Source organism: Caretta caretta, chromosome 4 (assembly GCF_965140235.1).
Source record: "Caretta caretta isolate rCarCar2 chromosome 4, rCarCar1.hap1, whole genome shotgun sequence".
NCBI classification, from domain to species: Eukaryota; Metazoa; Chordata; order Testudines; family Cheloniidae; genus Caretta; species Caretta caretta.
In genome coordinates, this window is record NC_134209.1 from 126754879 (window position 1) to 126781528 (window position 26650).

General features: G+C 42.8%; 1 protein-coding gene across 2 annotated transcripts; it reads right to left on the minus strand.

Annotated features, from left to right (window-relative positions):
• Positions 1-11064: 11064 nt before the first annotated feature.
• LYAR (Ly1 antibody reactive) lies at positions 11065-26638 on the minus strand. Of its 2 annotated transcripts, none has more exons than XM_048848879.2 (9): positions 26486-26638; positions 24390-24579; positions 21779-21893; positions 19507-19614; positions 16566-16649; positions 14523-14937; positions 14129-14215; positions 11950-12035; positions 11065-11512 (listed from the first exon to the last, which is right to left on the minus strand). In XM_048848879.2, exons 2-9 carry the CDS (start codon positions 24509-24511, stop codon positions 11378-11380), a joined length of 1152 nt encoding a protein of 383 aa, XP_048704836.1. In that variant the 5' UTR covers positions 24512-24579; positions 26486-26638; the 3' UTR covers positions 11065-11377. The 2 variants fall into 2 exon arrangements, with proteins under 2 accessions (XP_048704836.1, XP_048704837.1); XM_048848880.2 differs by lacking the exon at positions 26486-26638 and adding an exon at positions 25882-26099.
• Between the last annotated feature and the right edge of the window lie 12 nt (positions 26639-26650).

Sequence of the window (26650 nt, forward strand, 5' to 3'; positions counted from 1 at the left end):
CCGGACAGTAAAAGAATAAATGGACACAAATTGGACATCAGGAACGGTAACATACAAAAGCCAGTGGGAGAACACTTCAATCTTCCTGGACATTCTATAACAGATTTGAAAGTAGTTATACTTGAACAAAAAAATTTCAGAAACACACTTCAAAGAGAAACAGCAGAACTAAAATTCGTTTGCAAATTTAACCCCATTAGTTTGGACTTGAATAGGGACTGGGAGTGGCTGGCTCATTACAGAAGCAGCTTTGCCTCTCCTGGAATTGACACCTCCTCATCTGTTGTTGGGAGTGGACTATATCCACCTTAATCGAATTGGTCCTGTCAACACTCGTTCTCCACTTGTGAGGTAACTCCCTTCTCTCATGTGTCAGTATATTTATGTCTGCATCTGTAACTTTCACTCCATGCATGTGAAAAAGAGAGGTTTTTACCCACAAAAGCTTATGCTGAAATAAATTGGTTAGTCTTTAAGGTGCCACCGGACTCCTTGTTGTTTTAGTATATTTTAACTGTTTCAAGCCATGTATAAATAATAAACATAGCATATATGGTGAAAAATACATTTAAAAATCAATATTTAGTAATCTAAGATGTAATATCACTTTGTAAAAATGGCCAGGACTATGCCAAGAACCCCAGGTTTCAAACTCTGTGCATCCTGCCTGCGATCCTTCTCAGTCAGTGATGACCATCAATGCTGCCTCTACTGCTTGGGAGAAGCTCACACTGCAACTAGGTGCTGTATTTCCCAGCCAAATCCAAGAAGGCTGAGTTCTTCATCTCCGCAAGAATCTCATGGAGAGGGCCATGAGACCACACTCAGATCCAGGTCAGGGAACCTCTCCTGTACATTGGTCTGATTCAGCGAGGAACATGCCTCCCACTACTATGTCTGACTCTGGTGCAACCACTCCACTGACCTCATGGTGGGGCCTAGTTGGGAAGTTTGGAAGCACTCCCAAAAGCATGGGGCTAATTATTCCTCTAAATCCAAGAAAATGGGCCCTTCCTCCATTAGCTCAGCCTAAGGGGACAGAGCACATTCCAAGTACAACAGACAAGAGAAGAAGACCCAGAAACTATGGGATCCAAGTGTCCTGGGCACTGAACCACTGGTACTGCCTTCACTGGCACCCCACAACTGCTCATACCAGGGAAGTTCTCAGTGCAGTGCCGATGGAGGAAAGAATGCCCCTCATAGCAGGAAGATCCAGATCAGTAGCTGAATCTCAAGAGGTCTTTGCCTTACCAGACTCAGAGATCTCACTTCCCTGGTCTCCCCTCACTGTCTTCCTCATGTCAAGCCCTGCCTCGGACCAAAAAGTATTTTTGGCAAGAGCTTGAGAGCCAACAACCATAGAGCCTAAGACCTCGCGACCCCTCCACTCCCTTTAGGGGTTGCTTAGCACCAAATGCAATAACAGACAAATGGGTGCTGAATATCATCCACCACAGCTATACGATCAAGTTTGTCATGCTACCTCCTCCCCCCCACCATCTGCCTTCAGGGACCACTCTCACAACAACTATCCTCACCTACCAAATGAACTCCTTATTGCATCGGGGAGCAATAGAACACATTCTTCTAGAATATCAAGGAACAGGGTTCTACTCAATTTACGTCCTGATCTCCAAGAAAAAAGGTAGTTGGAGACCAATTCTTGACCTCCGCCACCTCAATCACTTCATACATAAACTAAAGTTTTGCATGGTCATGTTGGCAGCGATAATTCCATCCCTAGAAAAAGACATGTTGTTAATGGCTCTCGATATGAAGGATGTTTACTTCCAAGTCAACATTCATCCTGTCCACAGACTTTTTCTCAGATTTACGGTGAATGCTGACCATTTCCAAAACCAGGTACTGTTAAGGAAAAGTTAGCACATGTGACTCCATTTTGGTTTGGGGCCCACCATTGTTTAAATGCCAACACATCATACACCAGGAGGAGTGATCCTTAGATACTGAATCCCTGTGAAAATCCTCCTCCTTGTCTCCAGCCTGCCTTGACTCCCAGTATCTGGTTTTTGTCAGTCTCTAACTCCCTGTCTCTTGGTCTTGATGTGAGGCTTCCCATTCTGATAATAAAAGTTACTGATGCATGGCTTTAGGACCACGCTGTGTAATTAACATACTGGCATAGCACGAGGAATGCACCAAGCAGGGATAGGTGGTAGATAAGACAAGGATTTGTTTATTGGCTAAGGTTTCCAATGCACGAGGGCAACATGCTTTGCTAAAAAGTATATAACCTTTGTATAATCTGTATTCAGGGTCCCCCCCTGGCTAGCAGGGGGGCACCACGCTCGAGCGTAATAAACTTAGTGTCTTTTGGGAACTCTGCAGTTGTGGACTTTGTTTCTGTGCCTCAGCCTAGATTTGAACTGTGCGTGACCTATCAGGTATAATTCGCAGCATTGGTGTGCGTGTCCTATCAGGTGTAATTCGTAGCATTGGTGTGAGTGTCCTATCAGGTGTAATTCGTAGCATTGGTGTGCGTGTCCTATCAGGTGTAATTCGTAGCACTGGTGTGCATGTCCTATCAGGTATAATTTGCAGCATTTGTGTGCGTGTCCTACCAGGTGTAATTCGTAGCATTTGTGTGCGTGTCCTACAAGGTATAATTCGCAGCAGTTGTATGCGTGTCCTACCAGGTGTAATTCGTAACAGTACTTCCTTCAGAATAGCTACCACTCCCAGAGACTTCGAAGTATTTTCTGTAGTAGCAGCTCATATCAAGCATTATGGTCTACTTGTTTTTCTGTACCTTGACAACTGACTCCTGACAGCCAAGCCTGCCAAGAGGCCCTCGCATTGACCTCCACGTTACTCAAGTCCTCGCTCCACTAAGAGACAGCATCAACATCAAGAAATCAATCCTCAACCCCACACAGTTGCTAGACTTCATTGGGGCTATCATAAACTCTATCACATCAGACAGACAGACTTCAGGCAATGAACGCTATCATAGCTCACATAATGAACCATCCACATGTACCAATCATGACTTCCCTGTCTCTTCTGGGCCACATGGCTTTGTGCACCTCTGTGACCACTTTTGCAATACTTAACCTTCACTGCCTTCAGACATGGCTCTGAGCTGTCACTCTATGATCCTCAGGTGGACAGTCCTGACCAAGGTACTGTTGTCTTTTCTAAGGTGGACAGACCCACATCACACATGCATAGGAATTCCCTTTCTTCCCTCCTCTCCAAGCAAATTTATCATCACTGATGTGTCCCTGGTAGGCTGGGAAACCATATGGATGACTATATGGCACAAAGCAGCTGGACACTTTGAGAATTCAAGATGCATATCAATATCCTGGAACTTTGAGCAGATTAAAAGATGTGCGAATCCTTTCTCCCACTCATTTGATCTCATCATGTCCTGATCATGTCAGACAACACCACCACAGTTTTCTATATCAACAAACAAGGAGGATGCTAGATCTGCACAGAAGTGGTCAATCTCTGGAACTGGTGCATCAAACATCAAATCGCCTTACCCACAACCTATATTCCAGGGATGCAGAATGTTCTTGCAGACTCGCTCAGCAGACATTTTGTGACTGACCACGAGTGGGAGCTTCATGATACAATGCTATGCAACATTTTTGAACAATGGGAGACCCCAATCAGAGACCTATTCACTTCTCAGACCAACAGCAAATTGTACTTCTCCAGAGGAGCCCTCGATTATCATTCCCGGGGCAATGCTCTCCCGTTTTCATGGTCAGACCAACTCAACTATGCTTTCCTCCACTGCTGCTCCTATCTCAAGCACTCCACAAAATCTGACATGACAGGGTGATGGTCATCCTCATCACCCCTTTCTGGATCAGACAATTCTGGTTCTCCAGCCTCCTCCACATGTCGTTCCATCCTCTGATTCCCATCCTGAACTTCCCTTATCTCCTAAACCAGCACGGTGGCAGAATCAAACACCCCACTCCATATCTGCTCCATCTCAGGTGATAGTTGGATGGGCATCCATCTAGAATGGGCATGCTCCTCGACTGTACAAGACATTCTCTCTAACAGCAGGAAAGACTCCACTAGACAATGGTACTCGGCTAAATGGAGGTGCCTTTCTTCTTGGTCCCAATGTAAAGGGGTTCTACCTCAAGACTGGGATGAAGGATCTTCCCACTTTCCTGGGTGAGGAGATGAGGAGTGTCCTGGAAATTGATTGGTGAGCAAACAGCCAGCTTTATCAGGTAAAGAAACCATATTTGTTGGGGCCAGGTTGGAACTATTAGAATGATTCTGGCTTTGTCCTTTTTTATTTTGAGTAAACTGTGACTATTACAGGAGTCAGTGAGAACACGTACAGTAGATCTGACAACCAATGAAGGTGAAAGGCATCCCCCAGAGATTAGTGACTCACCCTGCCTCTGGAGCAAAAGTGGGCACGTTTTTTGTTTATTGCTATGGCGAACAAGTCTATCTGGTACTCCTGAGGGAATTCTGCGCCAAAAAATATAAAATTCTGCACCAAAGAATTAAAAATTATGAGCACAATATTTTAAAATTTTGCTAATTTTGTCAATAAATAAATGCGGCTCCTGCATGACAGTGGGGAGCACAGGCCACTGGCTGCATTGATGTGGGAGATCACCCTGAAGCCCCCACCTCCCCTGGTACAGGGACTTGGCAGTGAGGCTGCACCTGACCCAGACACAGTACAAGAGCGGGGCCTGTCCCAGAAACACCCAGTTCCCTGCCCCTCTGCGCCAGGTGCACCAGGTGTCAGTGGGTAGGCTCAGCCCAGCAGAATCCAAGTGTGGAGGGACTTAGTGTGGGGGGATTCAGGTGTGGGGTGAGAGGTTTCTGTGTGGGGCAATCTGGGTGCGGGTGGCTCAGTGGGAGATCTGGATGCACAGGGGCTCATGGGGGGTTCTGGGTGCAGGGGAAATGGGTCTCTGCAGGGGCTCCAGGTGAAGGTGGTTGGGGCTCAGTCTGGGGAGGGGTCTGGGTGTGGGGAGATGGGGCTTGGTGTGGGGAAGTGGGGATTCAGTGGGGGGGGGAGGTGCTGGGGGAGCGGGGCTTGATGTGGTGGTCCAGGTGCAGCTGATTGGGGATCAGTGGGATGGGAGTTTGGGTGTGGGAGGCTCGTCAGAGGGGTCCAGGTGTAGGGTTTGTCAGGGTGAAGGTTCAATGGGCCTGCTTAATGGGCGAGTCCCAGCTGCTGTGGAGGGGATGCTGCAGGCTGAGCTCCCGCTTCCTCTTTTCTTCTCCATCCCCCTACCCTCACTCCCGTATTCCCCTGCCCTATTCCACTCCCCCTTCATTCCCCACTGCCTCTTTCTCCCACCCCCTCACCCTCCTTCCCTCATTTCCCCCACTGTGAGCAGATATTTTGCCTCAGTTGCCTGAAATGCCTTACAATACTTTAAATTGGAAATTTGCAAAAAAACCTGGAGAAAGGGTTTAAAATTAGAAAAAAATATAATTGGCTTAATCAGACATAAAATGAGTGGTGATAGTATTAAGACCCTTTAGAATGCTCAGAACAGTAATTAGTTTTAGGAATAAACGTGTAATTAAATAAAAATTAAGAATAGTTTAAATTAGAAAATCTAGTAATGGCAGCTATAGGGTGATGTAATATAGTGGGAGATCCCATTTCTAGGGTACTTAGGGAGCTATTGTATATGATGTAATAACTTCACTTCCTATGATGCAATGGTATATTCCACTTCCTGTGGGGAATGACTCAGCAAAATCCCATAGCGATACATTGTAGCCCATAGGAATACATGGGACTTTCAAACAGACAGTAGCTAGGGGTCATCCAAAAGTCAGTTGACAAGCTCCATAGGAATACATTAATCCCATAGAAGTCTATGGGAGGAGGCCAAGCTACTAGTACATATGACTAATTAGTATACAATTAGCATATGCTAATATATCGAGGCTGATTGGCTGAGCTTGTGTGTCACATCAGTGCCTGTGACATAAATGAGCATATGCAAATACTGGACAGCTGATTAGCTATCATTTATTATCATAATTCAGCCAATGAGCTGAAAATTGTAGATAAAGGGGACAGCCAGCAGGCTAAAACCTTCGAGAGGACAGGGACCTGAAGGCGAGTGGGAAGCTGCCGGACAGCTGGAAGGAAGAAAACGCTCACAGAGCTGCGGCACTGGAACCCTGCGGGGTAAGGCAGCTATTTCCCGACCGCAGCAGAGTAGTAGCCACTCGCCATCACAACGCGTCGACGGCGCTTGGGAGCCCCAGACAACGCTCACTAGCAGCCATCGCTCACAAAGCAGCTACTGCCGCAGCAGCACCACAAGCCATAGCAACGGCTTCTGTAAGTAGCTAACGGCCTTTCCGTCCCAGCCACAGGGCACAGTAGCCCTGCAACCCCCGCTCACTAGCATCCTTCTCAAGCGGCTCTTGCAGCAGTAACAGCAGTCCACCCAGGGTTCCGAGGTTGCCCCTGGCAACGGCTATTTCCGCCCCCCAGGCAGCAGGAGGCCACCTCAGCAGCAGCCAAGCAGGCTTCCCTATCTGCTCTCTGAGGAGGAGCGTCGCCTTTGCTGCTCCCCGCCAGCACCCACCAGCCACGCTCCCGAGCATCCAGACAGAGCAGAAGGACCAAAGGCCATCTCAGAGGGATTAGAGAGAAGTTTCCTGTAAGCCTAATCTTTCTGTTTACCTGTGTGTGTTCCTGACATGTGTGGGCTTCCAAGCGTCAATAAAGCTGGATGCTTGTGGTCTGAGTGAAATCTCTTCCTACCCATTTAGTAACTGCCAGGCCAGCGCTTACTAGATGCTTAGTTTTAAATATTTAATATTGAATGTTTAATATATTGTTACATGTTTGATTGTTATAAGGTATATGGAGTATTAAGTGAATGATTCCACTGTTAGATTGTCATATGCCACAGAGTTAAACTGAAATTGTTATTGTAGTGCTGTCTTTATTTGCCACCCTCCTTCATTCCCCTTTTAACTGTAACCCGATTCTATCTATCTCTACTCTTTTACTGTAACCACTTACTTGCAATTAAATATTATTTTTGTTTTCAAAGTATTTACTGCTTGCTTCCCTATTTTTGATAAGAGGGCTGTAGCCACGTCCTTTCAAGGGAACGTTAGCTAGCTGCAGCTTTCCCTGGAAACTCCTTTAGGGCAGGCAACAACCTTGATTACCGAATTAGATAAGTTAGTAGAATTGATTCCAAATCTTCCGGTAACACCCCCGCCCCTGCTGCACCTCACTCAGCCCCACCGAGGGCACTCAATTGTACAGAAAACAGGGAAGCTCCCAGCACACACAAGCGGAGCTTGACTGGCACTAGGACCCAGGAGGTGATGCTCAGCTGCAGAGTCAGCAGAGCCCAGCAGCAGTCTCCTTCAGCTGGGCAGCTCTGTGCTTAGAGAAATGAGGGGGAGGGGATGAGTGGCACGTAACCCATGTGCCCCCTCATGTCTCACCTCTGTTTGGAGGAGGACAAAGCCCTCCAAAAAAACTGTGCCCATGGTTCCCCCCTCTCCCTGTGCAGCTTCCTTGCCATTTTCTGCAGGGAAGCATAGGCATTCTGCAGGGAGACAGTTTTCTGCAGACATGCAGAATCCCCCCAAGAGTAGTTGAGGGGGTGCCCCATTGCTGGAATATGTAGTGTAGCTATGTTCACATTTTGAACCCCTCGAAGATAGGCTGCTGTGATGATGACCTGATTGCAATGCACCAATTCCAAAGCTTGACAACCTCAGTGCAGAGGTTGCTCCTCCTAGCTCAGTGATATAATACATGCAGAACATGTTATTCATCCTGATCTTTATGTACTTGCCCCTGATTAGTGGTAGAAACTGGAGACAGATGTATCTGATTGCTATGAGTTCAAAGAGATTGATGTATAGCATGGTCTCTTGCGACATCCATTTGCCCAGAGCTGTAGGAGCATTCTGATGTGCTCCCCACCCTAGTAGGAAGGCATCTATCATTCTGACAACCATGGGGGAAGGATGTGCACATGAGACTCCTGTGCAAAAATTCTGATGGTCTTTCCATCAACTGAAGGATTCCTTTAGGCAGGTGAGTATGGAAAGTAGTATATTTAAACTATTTGATGAATAAATGGTCCTAAGCCACCGCTGAAGGCACCACATTCAGACTCCTGAGTGGTCTGTGACAAAGGTACCAGCTGCCACGTGCCACAACCATTGAAGACAGTTCTTGACTGGGGTTTGGGGGCTGAGTTAGATGGTATTGGCTATGATGAAAAGGGCCACAAACCTATGCAGTGGAAGGTACTTTTTTCATTACTAAACTGAGATGCACTCCCCTGAATTCTGTTTTGCACAGGGGTAAAAGTAAATTTTTGAATGTTTAACTGTAGGCCTAATTTGAGGAACAGATGTAGGCTTCAAAGTTGCCGGTGAAGTTAGTTCTAGGGAGCAATTCTTCAGCAGTCAATCATCTAGCTAAGGAAGACTAAAATACCTTTAGTGTTAGTGCTGCTAACATGATCTTTAAAAAGGCCCTTTGGGAAGATGACAAGCCAAAAGGGAACACCCTGTATTGAAAGTGGTCCTGGCCAACAGTAAAATGTAGGAATTGTTTGAGAGATAGGTAGATCACATGGAAATATGAGCTCTGAAGGTCAAGGGTTGAAAACCAATCCCCTTGAGCTAGCGATAGAATAATCACCACTCGTGTCAACATTTTGAATTTCTGTGCCTTCATATAGTGTTGAGTAGCCTCAAATCTAGGATGGGTTTCCAACCTCCATTCTTTAGTACCAGGAAGTACCTTAAATAAAAGTACCTGCCTCTGTAGTGCATGGGAACTGGTTCTGTAGAATCAAACCATAGGAGAGTCCATTCCTTGATGAAGCAAGCTCTCATGAGAGAGGATGCCTGGGGTTGGTTGGTGGAAGAGTAGTAAAGATAGCATTCCCTATGAAGATGATCTCAAACCCATTTGTCTGGGGTGAGCAACTCCCAATCCCACCTCAAGTGGTAAAGGCAGCCACCAAAGGGAGGAAGGAGAGGGAAGTAGTGCATGGTAGAGCTATATTACTACTTTCTTTAAAATTGGAGGTAGAAAGAGACTGTTGTAAGAGATTTAGTTTAATTTAATGAAGCAAGGGGATATTTTCAACATTACAACAGTGAAAGGAGGAGCATGATTTCTCTCCCCCCCATGAGTAGGGCTATTTCCAAGATTCTTTTAACTAAGGGCAGATCTACACTACAGTGGGGATTGGTGCTCTGAGATCAATCCCCCAGTGGTTGACGTAGGGGGAATCTAGTAAAGACCTGCCAAATCAACTGCAGATCGCTCTCCAGTCGACCCCTATACCTTAACTCTTCTTGTCAGGGGTAGAAGTCGTCAACAGGAGATTTTCTTCTGTTGACCCCCTGTGGTGCAGACCCCATGGTAACTCGACCTAAGGGATGTTATTCACGTCTTAATCTGGCAGTGTAGACATAGCCTAAGACTGACAACTTTTAACAGACAGAAGGGATCTTCACACCCTAAGTGTTCAAAAAGTGTTGTTGTACAAGCCTGAAAATTAAATTTAGATCCCATCTTCAAAATAGTGAGATGAAAATCAGGATTTATAGGTTAGATTTAGCAAACTTCCTCCTTGAGACATGAGGAAAGTTTTCAACCCTAAGTACACAACTATATTTAGGATTACACCTTAACAGACAGGGCATAATGTTCAAGGGTGTTGAGCACTTGCACCACTCATTGATCTCACTGAATTTTTTTAATCCTTTCCAATTATCCATATCAAGGTATAAATTCTATTTTAAAATCAAATTCTTGCCCTCATGATTTGTGAAAATCTATTACAAGCACAGTAAGACTCTCAATGAAATTGAAAGTATGAAGAGTAAAAAGGCCTGATTTTACCTTTCTATTCTAATTCACTATTTTGTATGCCTCTCTCATGACCTCTTTCATTTGTCACTTTCTCTGAACTAAACAATCCAATCTTTTAAATGGCTTCTTGCATGAAAGTTACTCCATGCCTCTAGACCATTTTCATCACCCATCTCTGAAGCACTTCTGTCTTCATTGCAAGATGATTAAGATGCAACTCGGATACAGATCTGAAGATTGTGTAAGTCTATTTAGTCAAAACAAAAGTAAAAAGACATTTGAAGAAATGGAACCCAGTATTCAGACAGTTCAATTTCATAGCTACAGCTTTAAATAAACTGAAATATTTATGTAGGTTTATGTATTTTAATTGGGGCACAAATAAAAAAACTGTACATTTACAGCTTCTCAGAGATCCTAAAACCCTAGGAGATAATCTTGTCAGCTGCCAATCCAATATGCTCCAGGCCAGTTTAAATGACTGCAAACAGTTTTCACCACTTCCCTTGCTATTCCATGGTACTAGTTATTTCTAGATAATGGGGGTATTATGTGACAGCCTGAAACTTGATTCTATTACTTCAAGTAATAGTCCCTAAACAAATTCCATTTTATCACCATCTCTAGATCCCTTACTACTTGGAAGTCACAGAAATATTTAACACCTTCCAGTTGAATAATGCACTAATTAAAATTGCAGGTAGTATTAATTATTCTAAAAGCACAAACAAGGATAGATAAAATTGGGGAAAATTTCCTCAATTTGATAAATTGGCATTATCAGTATTTATTGTCAAATTCCCAATTGAGGCAATAGCCCACACATTTAAAAAACAAAAACCACACGCTTTATTTGGCTTCTAACCAAATATTTATAGTAATGAAATATGAACAGCTTTAACTTTGTTTTTATAAAAAGGTATGTATTTTCATTTAGTGTTCATTAGGAAATTAAACAAAATGGATAATGACTTGACAGACAAATCTCAATTATTCCTTTTATGACAAAACAGGATGCTAAAATATTAGCACGTATGATCTGCAGTATATACCATTAGTTTTGGACCAAAACATTTTGCTTCTTACAACACAAAATATTTTCATTATGTGTTCTATTAATCCATCATCAAGTTTGCAGTTGTACTGCTTCCTGCAAAGGTGCAATACAACCTGGGTCTTAATAAAGAAAAGCACACCTGCATAAATTCAGTAACATGAAAGATTTTAATAGAATGGGCAGCAATTTTCCATTGTCTGTTAAAAGTTCTACCAAAAATATATTTTCTGTAAAAACAAAATTTCTGAAAACATATGCAACCATTCCCAAATTTTCAGTTGTACATATCAGTGTAGGGAAGAAAAGGAGTGGGGAATCCAGGAATAGAATTACAGCTAAATTATGCTGTGATACATACTCAGCATCTACTGAAGTCAGTGAAAGCTGCATTTGTGTACATGATAGGAGAATTTGGACAGTCTGCAATTGTAAAACTTGAGCATTATGAAAACACTCGTTTCCTATTTCATGAGTTTAACTTTTTCCTTTAAAACCTTGAATTTGGGATTATTGTTCACTTTCTTATTAAATATGACTAGAAGATCCTCTTGTGATTTATGATGTTCACCAACTACTGCATGATATTGGGCTAAAACCTACACAAAAAGGAAATAAAATAGTTCAAGTTAATAGGAATGATTTCCACCACTTTTTTTACTGAAACATTCCACACTAAAATGCACACACGTCTCAATTCAACAACATTGAATAATTAAAATCCAGCAAGAAATCTATTAATACCTACAACTCAAAGCTGAAATTGCAAACTTAAGTATGTCCTTAGATGGTGTTTTACTGGATTGGGGGTCTCCAATTTAAAAAAAGAAAAAAAAAAATCAGAGAATAAACTCCTTAAATCACACATTTTTGAATCTTTATATGATTTACTAATTAACCAGTTCATTCAATGGCATAGGACTATATGCTCAAACTCTTTGTTTATGTAGGATAGTTGTATATTTTCACATAGTTTTAAAAGAAAACTACCTATTTCACAAACTAAAAGGGGTTTTAAAAATGAAGACTACTATACCTTTTTTCTTAGTTTTTTTATTGAAATTTCATTGTTTGGGGCTTGCTTCAGAACAGCTTTGATAGTTCCCTTCCAGTTGAATTTACCTATAATATTGTTAAAAACATAATGGTATTACATATCTTCTATATTTCTAAGTCATCTTTTCATCACATGTTCTAGCTAAAACTAATCACAGAACGATTGTCCAGTTCCGTTATCCTTGCCTTATTATTGCACCTGCAGCACCACCACCACCCTGGCACAAGGATCAAGCAAGTTGTTCTTCAGGTTAGCTACTGTAATGGGGTGTACAGACCCCATGCTGGCCTGGCAACCAAGAAGTTAATGTAGCAGTCACCAGCCAGTGCTGATTGGCAGCCTCATAGCAGCTGAGGGAATAAAAGAGCTGAGAAGCAAGCAAGCTGGAGAAGGAAAGTCCTGCCTGAAAGCTGGTGTGAAGCCACACAGAGAAGGGATGATGTAGAAGCCTACAGAACCTAGGGAGGTAGGAAGCTCAGCACAGCAGGAGGAGTTGCCAGGGCCTGATTCCACCGCCTGGTTTAAAGATCCTGAGCTGGAATGCAGTGGAGTGGGTGGGCCTGGGTTCCCTTACCAGACCCTCAGAAACTTAACAGCCAAAAGTAGTTTCCAGATCTGCTGAGGACAGGGACCAGTGAACTCTGCCAAGGATAAAGGAGGAAACCCATAAACCCCAGCAGGACTGAAACTAACACCCTTCACAGCCCAGAATGGGCCTACCATACAGACTCAGGCCTTGTCTACACTTTAAATGCTACAGCAGCACAGATGCAGCACTTCAGCATAGCCATTACCTACGCCAATGGGAGGGGTTCTCCCATCAGCATAGGTATTCCACCTCCCCAAGAGGCAACAGCTAGGTTGACAGAAGAATTTTTGCATTGATCTAGTTCTGTCGACACTGGGGGTTAGGTTGGCTTAACTGTGTCTCTGGGTTGTGGATTTTTCACACCCTGAGCAATGTAGTTAAATCCACTTAATTTTCTAGAGCCAACCAGGCCTTAAGCAAGAGATGCTGACTGACTGCCCCGCCAGACTAAGTGGATTCTGTGCAATGCTTGGTCTGACCAAAGTGAGTGCTGTTGCATTAGCACACCAGCTGAGGAAGGAAGAACAAATGACAAGACGCCACCCTGGGAAAGGGAGAAACTGAGCCCTTAAAATTATTATTATATCGTGCTTTTCATCAGTAGATCTAATTTATCTCAGCTCCTTTGTTGGTTTTTTCCCTTCTTTTTCCAAAAACACAGGTGGCAAATTTAACACAATTACTAAATTTGAAAAAAACTGTATCCCCAAATTACATGGGCTCAATAAAAGATTCATTATACATATCCTGGGTGTCAAATACAACTAGTTAAAAATAGCAATAAAGGCCAATTTGTGACCCAGCTATCATGTCATGTGAAGGACTAAGCAGGTGCAAGACATGCCACCCTCTTACTCCTCTGCGCTGCTATCCATATTGTATGTAGGAACACAAGAGTGAGAGCAGCCTCTGTGTGTGTGTGTGTGGGGGGGGGGGGGGGGCGGCGCAGCGCGGGGCAGCTGTTACTCATTCCTAGAAGGTGGGTGGAAGTGGGTGCTGTGGAGAGCGGCCAGTACAGCTGAACCAACAAATCAGGGGAAATAGTCTGCACCAGATATCATCACCTTCACAGAGATTACTTCCCCTGGAGCAAGGTATGAAACAGACTGAGGGCTTATCCTCAATACTGGGGAGATTGACACCCGCTACATCAATTGCAGCAGTGTCAATTTAGCAGGTCTAGTGAAGACCCATTAAATGGACAGCAGAGTGCTTACGCTGGACTCTGGTGTTCCCCCAGAAGAGCAAGATAAGTCGACCAGAGAGCATCTCCTGTCAATTCAACACAGTGAAGACACTGGGGTAAATCGACATAAGCTGCACCAACTCCAGCTATGTTATTCATGTAGTTGGAATAGCATAACTTAGGTCAACCCACCCCGGTAGTGAAAACAAGCCTTTAGTCACAATCTGGTTCATGGCTTTCTCCTGGGGCAGCCCTTTGCTCAGAGTTTTGGCAAATCAACGTTTTGCCCCAAATGAATAGCAGCACTTAGTTATTGGATTATGAAATCACTCTATCTTACTAAAATATAGGTGTCTAAACTTCCACTTTAAGTTTGAAGATACCTTTATCTGCATCCCCAATTTCTTCAGTTTCCGTGGTTGCAGATGTTTTTATAGATTTCATTCTTTTTGTTGTGGTGTAAAGTTCTTCTAGAGAATGGGGAGATAAGAGATAAATGAGGAAATATTAAAAAATTTAAATTACTAAAAAATGCAATTAAAAAGTTTCTATTCTTGGCATTGGAGTTTGCTGTAATATTTTTCCTGATTTTGAAATAAAAAAATAAACCTTGCATCACATTACAATGTTTTTTTTAAGTTGCATTTAAAAAAAAAAAAAATGTATAAATGATAGGTGTCGTAAAGATTCTACCAAAGCAGGTTACTGAATTTTCAAGATGCCAAGAAGAAAACAGCCTTTCCTAAAAACTGCATGGAATGTGAGCTAGATATATACCTTCTGGATGTTTACGTTTGTGTTTCTTTATATTTGTTTGTTTTTCTTCATTATGATTGCCATTTCCATTTATTTCCAGCTGAGCTGTATTATTTCTCTCATGCTTTTTCTTCTTCCTTTCTGCATTACTACTTTTGGAAGTTTCCTCATTTTCGTTCTCAGTACCTTCCTTTTCTTTCTTAGGCTTTTTGCCTTTTTTATTTTCCGGGTTATCTTGTTGGCTTTCTACTTTCACTTCTTTTTTCTTTGTCTTTTTGTTCTTTTGTCTTTCTTTTAGTTCTCTTTTACTCTTTTTCTTCTCAAGTTTATCAGCTGTCATTTCATTTTTTTCTGTAGACAATGGGTTTACTTCACTTTTTACAGGCTGGCTTCCTACTTTCTGCAATGGTTTCTCTAGTTCTTTTTTGCTTGGCCCCTTTTGTTAAAAGAAAATACTGTAATAAAAATGTCTTCCACATACTACTTTTGGTAATGCCACCCAGATCTACTGCATTATTGGGGAAGGGGCGGGGGGGGGGAGGGGGGAGAAGAGAAGGGGGAGATGTTATGCTCTGAATAAAAAACAAAACACCATACACACCATGATCAATTATTGAGGAATAGCATTACTTGCTGGAGATAATGCATCTCAGTTGAAGACTAAAGGACATGCCTTACTCTAACTGTCCCATCTGAGATGTTAAAATTTACAACACATACATGCTTGTCATTTGTTATTCAACTTAATTTTGTTTTTAGAAGAATGAAGTGGGCATTTGCAATATATATTAGTTTATTCATTATTTTAGAAGTTCCAACATGCTAAACTTAATTTCAGTGCAATAGCAACATTTCTAGGCAGATGGGAGTGCTCTGAAGCGGAGGCAAGCAGTAACAGGGAACTAGGCAAGTCTAGGCAGAGGGTAGTTCCTAAATTAAAATATAATAGTGAACAGGTTAACGTACTTCTCTGAGAGACAGAAGGTGTTGGCAACAGCTAAGCAAAATCAGAATATTAAAACAAACTGGGAGCATCCAGCTCACATAGATAATAGTTTTTAAAAAAAAATTGTTGAAAGTTGCTGGTTACAATTCCATAAGCAAGACAGAGTTCCATTTTGTACTTAAAGCATAGATTCACCATTGTGTTTTGCATGAAAACACAAGCACATACTCTCCAAACTTAACACATTTACACTTCGAGTAACAAACTTACTACTGCCCTGCAGTGAGGCCACAAAGGGGGAAAAACCAAACAAACGGAATAGCTGGGACCACAAACAGTAAAAATGCCTTAATCATACTTCACAATTATTGCATGACATCACTACAGGGCAGAGTTAGAGTTGCTTGGTTGTCTTAACATGTTTGGATATCTAAAGTGTAACCTTAACTCTGAATTTCCTAGGTTTAGAACACTTGACAGGGGGACAGTTGAGACACACCTTTGATGTTTTACCCTTACAGTATTGATATACTTAACCTTAAATTCATCTTAATGAAGCTGTGTGTCTGGGAACAGAATTATTAATCTTAAAATGCATTAGATAACATTTATATTTAATAAAGCTATTTTTCAATAGAAAAATCCAATTTTAAAGTTGCACTTATAAAATGAGTTAATAAAACACTCCAATGGGTGGATAATGAGACAATATACATACTTTTTGGTTACAATGGAAAAAATATTCAAAAATATAATTGGACACAGATGTCGGATTGGGGCAGCAATGACCAGAAAGTGGATTTTCTGTTTCTTACTAGAAAAAGCAATCTGGGATAAGAAGTTTACACAACCTTCCTACCACCACGATGCTGTCACTGCCTATAGATTACCTTCATAGGTTGTTGTGAATACCCCAGCTATGCTGCATCAGCAATACATTCTGCCATAGATTAGCAAGAATTTGGTCTCATGTACTCTCCATTTGTCTTTGGACACCAGCAATGACCCTTCCCTAATATATAGTACTCAGTGACCGCAATAGGAGTCTTGAAAGTTCTCCACCCTGTTGCCCTATTGTTGTATTTGTACTGAAAGATTGTGGCTTTGATTAGACTTACGTTGCTGGTTGCTTCAGAAAAGATCTCCCACACCTGGTCCAGTAGAGCACTATTGTCAACATTCAAGCTGTTCAGCATCCAATTCTGTGCAGAAAAAGAAATGAGAAGTGACAGGCATTCAATTTTAACTTTTTAACCATATGTAGGATAAGTATAAAATTAAAGAATTAAAATTAACTTAAGTTTGGTTAGGAAATGTGTGGGTGTTGTAAAGAAAGGCCATGACTAGCAAGTTAGAAGAAAGGCTTTCAAAATAATGAGTTATAAGGCCAAAAGGAATAAAGTAGGGAGAATGTATGGTTCAAAGAATAACTAATGGGATAAGTGAAAAGAAGGCCCCTGATTGATATGGGTGACTGCAGATTTTTAAAAAAAAAAAAATCTTAAAGTGATCCAACATGGCCCTTCCCCAACCCACACACCAGTGTGAATCCAGGTGCAATGAGAAAAACTGTTGGACAGCTAGGAGCGGAAGAAAGGCCTTGGGAAGAAAGGAAGTTGTAAACCTTGTCTGGATTAAGACTAGAAATATGGGTGAATTGTCTCCAATTGGTTTTTAGCTGAAGTCAGTAAATGGCAATGACATTTGTAAAGGGTATAAAGAAAGTCAACTCTTTAAGGGTTCATTGCTAATACCTACCTGACCATGCTGGAGTTGACCAATATGGGTTTGAGCACCTTGGGGTTTAGCCCATTTGTTAAGTATCTTGATCAAATGCTTATAAATGTTTTGTTACTATTTGGATGTAGCAAATGGTCTGTTATTTAGGCTTTTTAGGCATGTTTGGAGCAACTGCATAAAGTACTATTTTGCCTTTAATAAAAGATTTAATAAAAGAATTTATGGTTAAATTGGTGTCTGGTGATTTCCCATACAGTAACTCCTCACTTAACATCCTTCCGCTTAACCTTGTTTCAAAGTTACGTCGCTGCTCAATTAGGGAACAGGTTCGTTTAAAGTTGTGCAATGCTCCCTTTTAACGTTCTTTGGCTGCCTGCTCTGTCCACTGCTTGTAAGATTTTGTGGAAGAGCAGCAACTTTACAAGGGAGCATTGCACAAGTTACTCTTCTCCGCCTCCCTCCCAGCGCTTCCCCCACCGCCAAACAGCTGTTTGGCGGTGCTTAGGACTTTCTGGGAGGGAGGGGTAGGAAGGAGCGGGGATGCAGTGTGCTCCGGAGCAGAGGTCGGAAGACTTGGGCCTGGAGTGGAGTGGGGACGGGAAGAGGCGGGCCTGGAGCATCCCCCAGCAAAGTTGGAGCCTGTTCTTCTCTGGGTAAGCTGCCACTGCTGCTGCAAAGGTGCTTCCTAGCATCCTTGCCTGCAGTGGGCTGTGCCTGTGTGGGGTAAGCCAGGAGCACTTCCCAACCACTGTACAGTATATCATGCCTTATGTCTGCCCCCCCCCCCCAATGTCCTTGGAACCTAACCCCCCGCATTTACATTAAATCTTATGGGAAAATTGGATTCGTTTAACATCGTTACACTTAAAGTTGCATTTTTTAGGAACATAACCACAACGTTAAGTGAGGAGTTACTGTATTAATAATTTCAAATTTAATAATTCCAACACCATATGACCACAAATTGATGAATTCTAGGAGTCAGCTGTTACAGTGGTCAGCAGGCTAAAAGGTTCATTCTCACCTTTGTGCTACTGCTTTAATTTTGCATATTATTTGCATCTATTATAATATGCCACATGCCAGCCATGCCTCTAACTGAGCACATCAATAGCTGCCCAAAATTCTTTTCCAAGTCATGAATTAGTTCCAGTCTTCTGAGTAGGAACTGCCAATTGTGCTAACATCCCCTTAAACCCTGTAATTGTTTATTAAGTGAGAGATAACATTCAGGCTCACTGAAGCCATTTGAAATATGGGACAAATGAGCACACTCCAAGGTCATTTCCTTAGTTTGCACAGATTATTAAAATGCAAATAAGCTTCACATGTATCTGTTTAGAAAATTGTTGGAGCTGTTTCAGGAGTTCCTGCAGCAGAGGAAAGTGCAGCAGCAAATTTATTTTGATATGAGAAATCAGCAGAAGCAGGGTTTTTTGGTTAAAAAAAAAAAAAAAAAAAAGAGATGGCTTTAATGGTGTGGCCAAAAAGTGGCCTCATTGCAATGTACTATTTCAGTAGTCCTTTCTTGGAACAAATGAAGTGACACTGCATTGTTTAAGTTTTTGATCGCTATAGCTTTGGTATATTACATTGCAGTGTTTCCAGGCAATACTATTCAATTCACCTGAAATCATTAATTCCTCAGAAAGCTACTCAAATGTTCACCTCTTCTGCAATAGTTCAAGAAGTTTCACCACAGCTTCTGTTTCCTGAACATATGTATTGTCCATTATCAGCCACACAAACTGAGACATGGAGTAGGAGAAACATGCTCACTTATCCCAGACATATCTGCTATTCTTTGTGGACGCTATATAAAATGTGTGAAACCTGGCATAGTTATCTAGTGGCAGCTCCATAAGGTGTCATCTGGAGGAATACAAGTTAGAGCCCTGAACAGCAATGAGTTTCTGGCAGGAACAATGTCTAGCAGAAAGTTCACTACAATTTTTTGAGGTGTGTTTGCGGATGTGGAAGTTGGCAGAAACAGCAAATGGAGAAATATTAAAGTGTGTGGTTTGAGGGGACACAGACTTACAGAGGGGGAATTTGCACTTGCAGGCCTCCAAACCCAACAATTTCTCCAACATGTAATTTTTATCTAAATTATTATTAAACAGAAGGCCTTTCATCCAAAGATCAATGCTCTATTAATTTAGTCTCAGACAGACAGTTATTCTTCCCCACCTGCCAATTATACAGATGTACAGACAGGTTAAGCAACTTGTCTCAGGTAACACAAGTTAGTGGCACATATGACCATATAATCCATTTGTCTTCATTTCAAATCTACTACTTGTCCCATTAAAATCATACCTGAAATTTGACCTTTTTTCTTGGAATATTATCATAGGTGTGCATTTGCTCTAAGATGTTTCTCACTTTGGGGCTAATGTTTGGCTTCTTCAATACTTCATGAATCTTCTGCAAGAAAGAAGCCGAATAACATGTCAAAGGAGCACGGAGTTAACTAGCAAAGTCAGATGCAAGGTAAGATCAGAAATACAGAGTACCTTGAATAAATAACATCTGCAAAACATTTAGCGTATAGTCTACTATTTGCCATCTTTATATTAGACAAATTATACAGTCAATTCTGAAAGTGCTATAGTACTACAAAAAGTGCACGAGAAATACCAATTGAGTTTTTTGTTCTAAAAAACACGGTGGGGGTGGGGGGGGGGAAGAGAGGGGAAAAAAAATCACAGAAAGTGATATGAATCATTTACATACTTTACAGCTAAGCTGAAACACAACTGATGCACTAAGTTTGAAAATTGAAATTAAGCTATTCCACTACTTATATACTAAATGGACACACTATATAGCTCATCTTCGCTTTCAGATCATGCACTGATGAGAGAGAGAAATCAGCTCAGCTATCATCTCAAATTTAAAATATCTAAAAGTAGGACAAGTAGCATAACACCAAAGAACTTTGTTACACTAAAGTTTGGTTATACCCTGTGAGTTGTACTAGAAGAGAATGCTAGCTGGTTGTCTCTTCATAAAGAACTCCAGAATTTCACGGCCTCTTAAAAGAAGGGGAGTAATCGTTTTTTAATTTGGAAACCCAGTGTGCAGGTTTGTCAAAGCATAACCAATAGACACTAGACTGCTCATGGGTTCTTCCCCAAAGGTTTTGTGCATCTCTCGGGACCACCAGATAAACAGGGAGGCACTGTAAAGCTATGCTACTTTTTTGTAACTTAAACAGTAAGTACATTGTACAATCTAGTGCCCATCTTCACACTACCATCCACTACTGAATTCAGGCCCTGTTCTAGCTATTCACTCAAATACTAAAATAACTTCAATGATATCTGTAATCCCATTTACTTGAATGGGATTACATAAATACTTAAGTTAGGTACTGGTTTCAGTGCTCTGCAGGATAGTGGTTTTAAGGCTTGTCTACACAAACACTTAGATTGCAACAAGCTAGGGTGTGAATGTACCCTGCCACATACTAAGTACCTGCTCACAGTTTCTTAGTGTGCTTTGATCTACTTCTGTTGCAAAGCAGGGGAGACCAGAACATACTAAGGAACTGTTAGTACATGTCAGCACGGTCCACACAAGTACTTAGCCTATGTGAAGTCTACATTGTAGAAGGCTGTGTGCTTCCTCAGAGTGGAAAAAGAGCAGTGTGGCCACTCTGGGAAGGGCAGCAGCTCAGGCTAGCTGTTTGAGTATATACCTAACAGGTCAGGTGTAATTGTACTTGGGTAGCTAGCCTGAACTGCTGCAGCCATGCTGCTGTTTTTAGCATGCTAGCTCAAGTAGAGTTAGTGCACACATTCATCTGCCCCTGCTGGGAAGTATACTCCCAGGTGCAATGTAGACATACCCTTAGCGCACAGCAGGTTACTGTTGAGTAGATTCACACTTCGCATTGCTGAGAATTAAATGTTCGCATAGACAAGCCCTTAGTTTACAGTTGATAATTTTTGAAGTAATTCAAGTGACTACTGTCAATGATGTTGCTATAGAGGTGGAAGAAACAAGGTTACAAATCCAGTTCAAGACCTGTATTACTGATTACAATACAGTCTCAATTATGAGACAGACAATGGGATTATTTACATAAATACTTACAATTCTCTACTTCATACATTCATTCAAGGCTGAGATAAAGAGATCTCTAAAACCCTCTTAGAAACCTCAAGAATCCTCTCACCAATTTTTGGTTGTCACTTTTTCTCCTTTTCCTCAATGTACAGCAACCACCCCACTAGAGAAATAATCAAATTCAGCTCCCTAAAAAGCAAGCAGGGTCACAATAGATAGACATACTCCCTGCAGGGGAAGAGCATGTTAACATTTACAGTGTCCAGCACAGGAGCAAGGACAGCACCTGAAGTTCTGATGCCTCAGCTGGTGAGATGCATTAACGTTAGAGTGTCAGGCTTGTCTGCTCTTCTCCTCATTTGAGGCCATTTTTTCCAGAACATGCATTGCTATTTAAAATAAAGCATCTGTACATTTATTTTCCCAATATGAATTCATATTTTTTAGTATACAAAGTTTTCTGCAATGAAGTTGAGTTATCAGAAAGAAAACAATACATATTTTTTTAAATTATTACCTGGATCCACTCCTGTTGTTTAACATCTCCTTTGTTAGTTTTGGCTTCATAACCCTTGCCACCGTATTTCTGATCTTCACTTATACATTTCACATGGCTCTTATAATCATCACCCCTTAAATATTAATAAGCCACACTTAAAATCAGTAAACAGTGTTCCATTTCAATTAACAAAACTTAACACGTCACAGTCAGTCTCTCAAACAAGGCAACCTTCATAAGCAGCGAAACTTGAGTTGTAATTGTACAATACAAATTTAGCTTCCAATACTATTAACGCTTACAAATGTGTACACGTCTGCCTGTGTTAGTGGCCCCATTGAAGTCAGTGGAACTATTCACATGAGTGAAGTAAAGTACATGTATATTTGAGGACTGCTTGAATTCCTGCCAGTCTAGAGCTTGATAAATATCACTTGACTTCAATGGATGTTAAGATTTGCAAAGAATGCAGAATTAGGTCTTTAATAAATATAAACGTATATAGTAGTATACATCTCTAATTACATATAGAATTGTTATATTTAACATTTCCCTATGCTCATATTGTGGAAAAGCTATATTTTTCTGCTCTTCGGCAGAGTTTAAAAACCATTTAGAGAGCACCACTCACTGCTCAAATCTAAGGAGCCTATATGGCTCCCATTACCATAGCATCTGAGTGCCTCACAATCTTTAACACTCTTGTGAGGTTGTGATGTATTATTTAATCCTTGTTTTACAGATTGGGAACCGAGACAGGCTAAGTGACTTGGCCAAGTTTACACAGGAAGTCTGTGGAGGAGCAAGGGAGACTTGGCTTCAGTTCACATTCTAGGTTAATGCCCTAACCATTGGACCATTCTTCCCCCTTCAGCAAAGTGGAATGGGGCCTGAATTCTGTAGCAGCTACTAGTGCTAAAATGGAAAAACAGATTAAAAACACTTCTAAAGAAACTGGTTCCTGGACTTCGGAATTGTTTACCAAGTTCTGTCTAAGGACATTTTTCTGATCAAGTTATTGATAACTGAAAAATAGGGCTGATAATGGAAATGCTAATCCTACCACTAGTGAGCCTACTGGTCTGTACCTACAATTTTATTTCCTGTTAATTTAGATAAAATTTCTACTTTTGCATTTGGAAAGGTAGACTGTAGTGGGGATTTTTGAAGAATCTGGGTACTTACAGGGAGAGCTGCTGCAATTTTGGTAAAAAGTATTCCAGTCACACTGATTCTGCAGCAATCAGCAACGTTTTTGCCATAATCAAAAGCTCAAAGTACCATAATTCATAGCTGCAAAGAGTAACCATGGTAACTGATGTTTGTAGCATATAATAGGGATTGAAAAGTTTTAATGCGCACCTACATGCCGTAACACTTAAATTACTAACAAAAGGAAAGCAAACAAAAAAATACCAAAGATGAGGGAGCAACATAATAACTAACCCACTTCAACCTGCAGAGAAGTGCAGAATGCTATTCTCTCCCTTCCAAGCCTTAATTTTTGGGCCCTCTTACCCCACAATTAGAACCAATGACTGCCCCTGTTGTCGTTTATATGTTTTTAGCATAATTTCTTGTCAGTTTCATGGCTGTATTTAAGGCTCTGAATAGAAACTGAAATTAATCTTCTCACTCTGCTACTACTTCGGAGAATCTATGCAGTAGAACCACTGGAATGGTTTACCACAGTGGTTTTCAAACTTTGTTTCTGGCAATCCAGTAGAAGAAAATTGTTGATGCCCGTGACCCAGCGGAGCTGGAGATGAGGGGTTTGAAGTGTGGAGGGGGCTCAGGGCTGGGGCAGAGGGTTGGGGTGCACAGTGGGACCAGGGGTTTGGTGTGCAGGAGAGGGCTCCAGGTTGCAGGGGCTCAGGGCTGGGGCAGTGGGTTGGAGTGCAGGAGGGGGTCAGGGCTCTGGGTGCTGGTTCTGGGGTGGGGCCAGGGATGAGGGGTTTGGAGTGCAGGAGGGGGCTCCTGGTTTGGGGGGCTCAGAGCTGAGCCAGGGGATTGGGGCACAGGCTTACCTTAGGCAGCTACCAGTCAGTGGCACAGTAGGGTTCCTGCCTGTCCTGGCGCCGTGGACTACACTGCACCCCGGAAGCGGCCAGCAGCAGGTCCTGCTCCTAGGTAGAGGTGTGCAAGCGGCTCCGCACAGCTCTCACCTCAGGCACCGCCCTTGGTCAATGGGAGTGCAGAGCCAGTGCGGCAGGGGACAGCGCATGGATCCCCATGCCCCCCACCTAGGAGCTGGACCTGCTGCTGGCCACTTACGGGGCACAGTGCAGTGTCAGAACAGGTATGGACTAGCCTGCCTTAGCTGGACAGCACCGCCGATGGGACTTTTAACCGCCTGGTTAGCAATGCTGACCAGAGCCGCTGCAACCCAGTACTAGGTAGCAACTCGCAGTTTGAAAACCACTAGTCTACCAACTGCCAACTCAGGACAGCACATGTTTTGGTTCACACTTAAAGGGTATTTGCGCAACGTTACAGCTAGAGTTGTTGGTTTGGGGGTTTTTTTTGGTTTTAAATGAAACCCTGAATACCTCACAAAATAATTTAACTCCAACATATCCTAGGAACCTTTTCTATGGTCACTGCTGATTGTGCAAGATCATTAACATACCAAAAATCTTTGCCACAATCCATGCAAGAAAGGCACTGGCAGTTTCTGCAAATGTTTACATGTTTTTCAACTTGTCCTTTCTTCACAGACTCTCCACATGCACTGCAGGTAAAAACCACCATTTTGATGAAGTGATCAAAATAGTTTCTTCTCGAAGGTGCTTATAACTGCTTCTTTTTCAAATTGAAATCTACAAAAAAAATGCAATTCATATCATAACTCTGAAAAAGCATGAGAATTATATTTAAGAAAAACATAAGCAACCCACACAAATTAAGTGCACGTGGATCAATCTACCAACAGCAAATCTATCAAACAGACTTAAATGTGAATAAAATTCACACGTTAATTGCGCTTTTATGTAACATTCATTTTTAATTGCAAAAATATTTCTTTGTATATACAACTCAAATAATTATTCTGATGTTTTTCAGTTGAAAACTGCACGTCACAAACTCAGACTACCTCAGATTCCTGCCTTTCCTTCTCACATTAAAGTGCTTGCCAAATCTTGCTGTTCTCTCTTTGTAAGATTTCTGAAATATGCCCTTCCTCTTTGTCTCTGCTGCTAAAATCCTGGTTCAGACACCATGGTATTGTCTCACATCTGAATTAATTTAACCTCCCCTATTCCGAACAGTGGAAAGTCATGGACTCTAATCTATGCAACTTTGTACTGATAAAAACCATCTTCTCCTGGCATTTTGACTACATCATGACTTTCTGCTGTTATCACCATTTCCCGGTCACATTTTGCATAAAGATCAAAGTCTTTTCACTCAAAATTTAAGGCTTTATCCCTCTGCCTTGACCATCCCTTGCTCTCCACCTCACTTTTCTCATTTTAGTTCTCCTCCCAGTCTTGCCTTCATGCCTTTTTTTAAAATTCGCTCCCATATTTGGCTCTCACAAAGGGGTATCTCATGCCAGGCATCCTTGGTCTTCTTCAGATCCCTTTTGTAGAACCCATTTCTTTCATTTAGGGCATGTCTACGCCACAGCAGCACAGCTACAGTGCTGTGGTGTTGATGCTTCCTACATTGGCACAAAGGGTTTTTCAGTGTAGTTAAGAAGAATTCTGTTTACCTAAATTCTTCTACACTGGAGGTTAGGTTGACCTACTACAGCTTTCAGGGCACAAAAATGATCACACCTTGAGGGCAGGTGGCGTGCACTACAGTCTAAATCAATATAATTTAGATCGATTCAGGGCTGGTCTACATTGGCAATGCTAAAGCACTACCACGCTTTAAAAAAAAGCGCCTCCACAAGGGAGCATAGCTACCAGCGCTGTCTACACTGGCGCTTTGCAGCGCTGAAACTTGATGCGCTCATGGGGGTGTTTTTTCCACACCTCCGAGCAAGAAAGTTGCAGCACTGTAAATTGCAAGTTTAGACGTCCTCTGCAGTGTGAGGAGCCCCCCAGCGGTGCAAGAGTCACACTGTCCACACCCCCGCTAGGCTGGCAGGAGACACTCTCCCATCCACGTACCTTCCGCTTCTTGCGGAGGTGGAGTAGTTACGCTGCGGGAAGAACTCTCTCCCATCGGTATATCGCGTCTTCACCAGATGGGCTGCTGCGCCGACATAGCTCTGTAGGGCAGACTTGCGAGGGAGCTAGGCCACCCTGTTTCAAGCCTACCCCAGGCTTGAGCATTACCGCCGGCGATCTACTCCTGGCCGCAAGCTAGGCTGCGCTCACCTCGCAGCGACAGCGCGACCACGACCGGTCCCGCCTCCATCGTACAGCGCAGGAAGGCGAAGAGTGGATGGGTCACGGCCCACGTGGCCCACCGGCGTGAACGCCGGGCCGATCCCCGCGGGGCCCCCGGCAGAGCGCGCGCCTCCCAGACCCTGCCATTATTTCCCCCTCCCCGAGGGGCTCGTGCCGCCAGCGCGCGGCTCGCCACAGACCCCGCCACACCCCTCACAGCCGGGGCTCGGCCTGCTCCAGCCGGCTTCCATGCGGGGGAGGCCCCAGCCTGACGCGGAGCTCGCAGCTGCTTCCCATGCCCGGCAAGCGCCCCTCAGACCGCGGCCTAGGCGCCTGGGGCGCTCCGAACCGCGCAGGCCGAGGCGAGTCCCCCTCCACTCACTTTAAATGCTGCGCCACCGCCTCCAACGGCCAATCCCGCACCCGGCACGTGCTGCGGCTACCACCTCGCCTCCCCCAACTCGGCCGCCACTGAGCAAGAGGTACAGCCGCGCCCCAACTGCGCCTGCGCTCCGGATGGTGTCACCATGTTTCCCTTCCCCCGCTG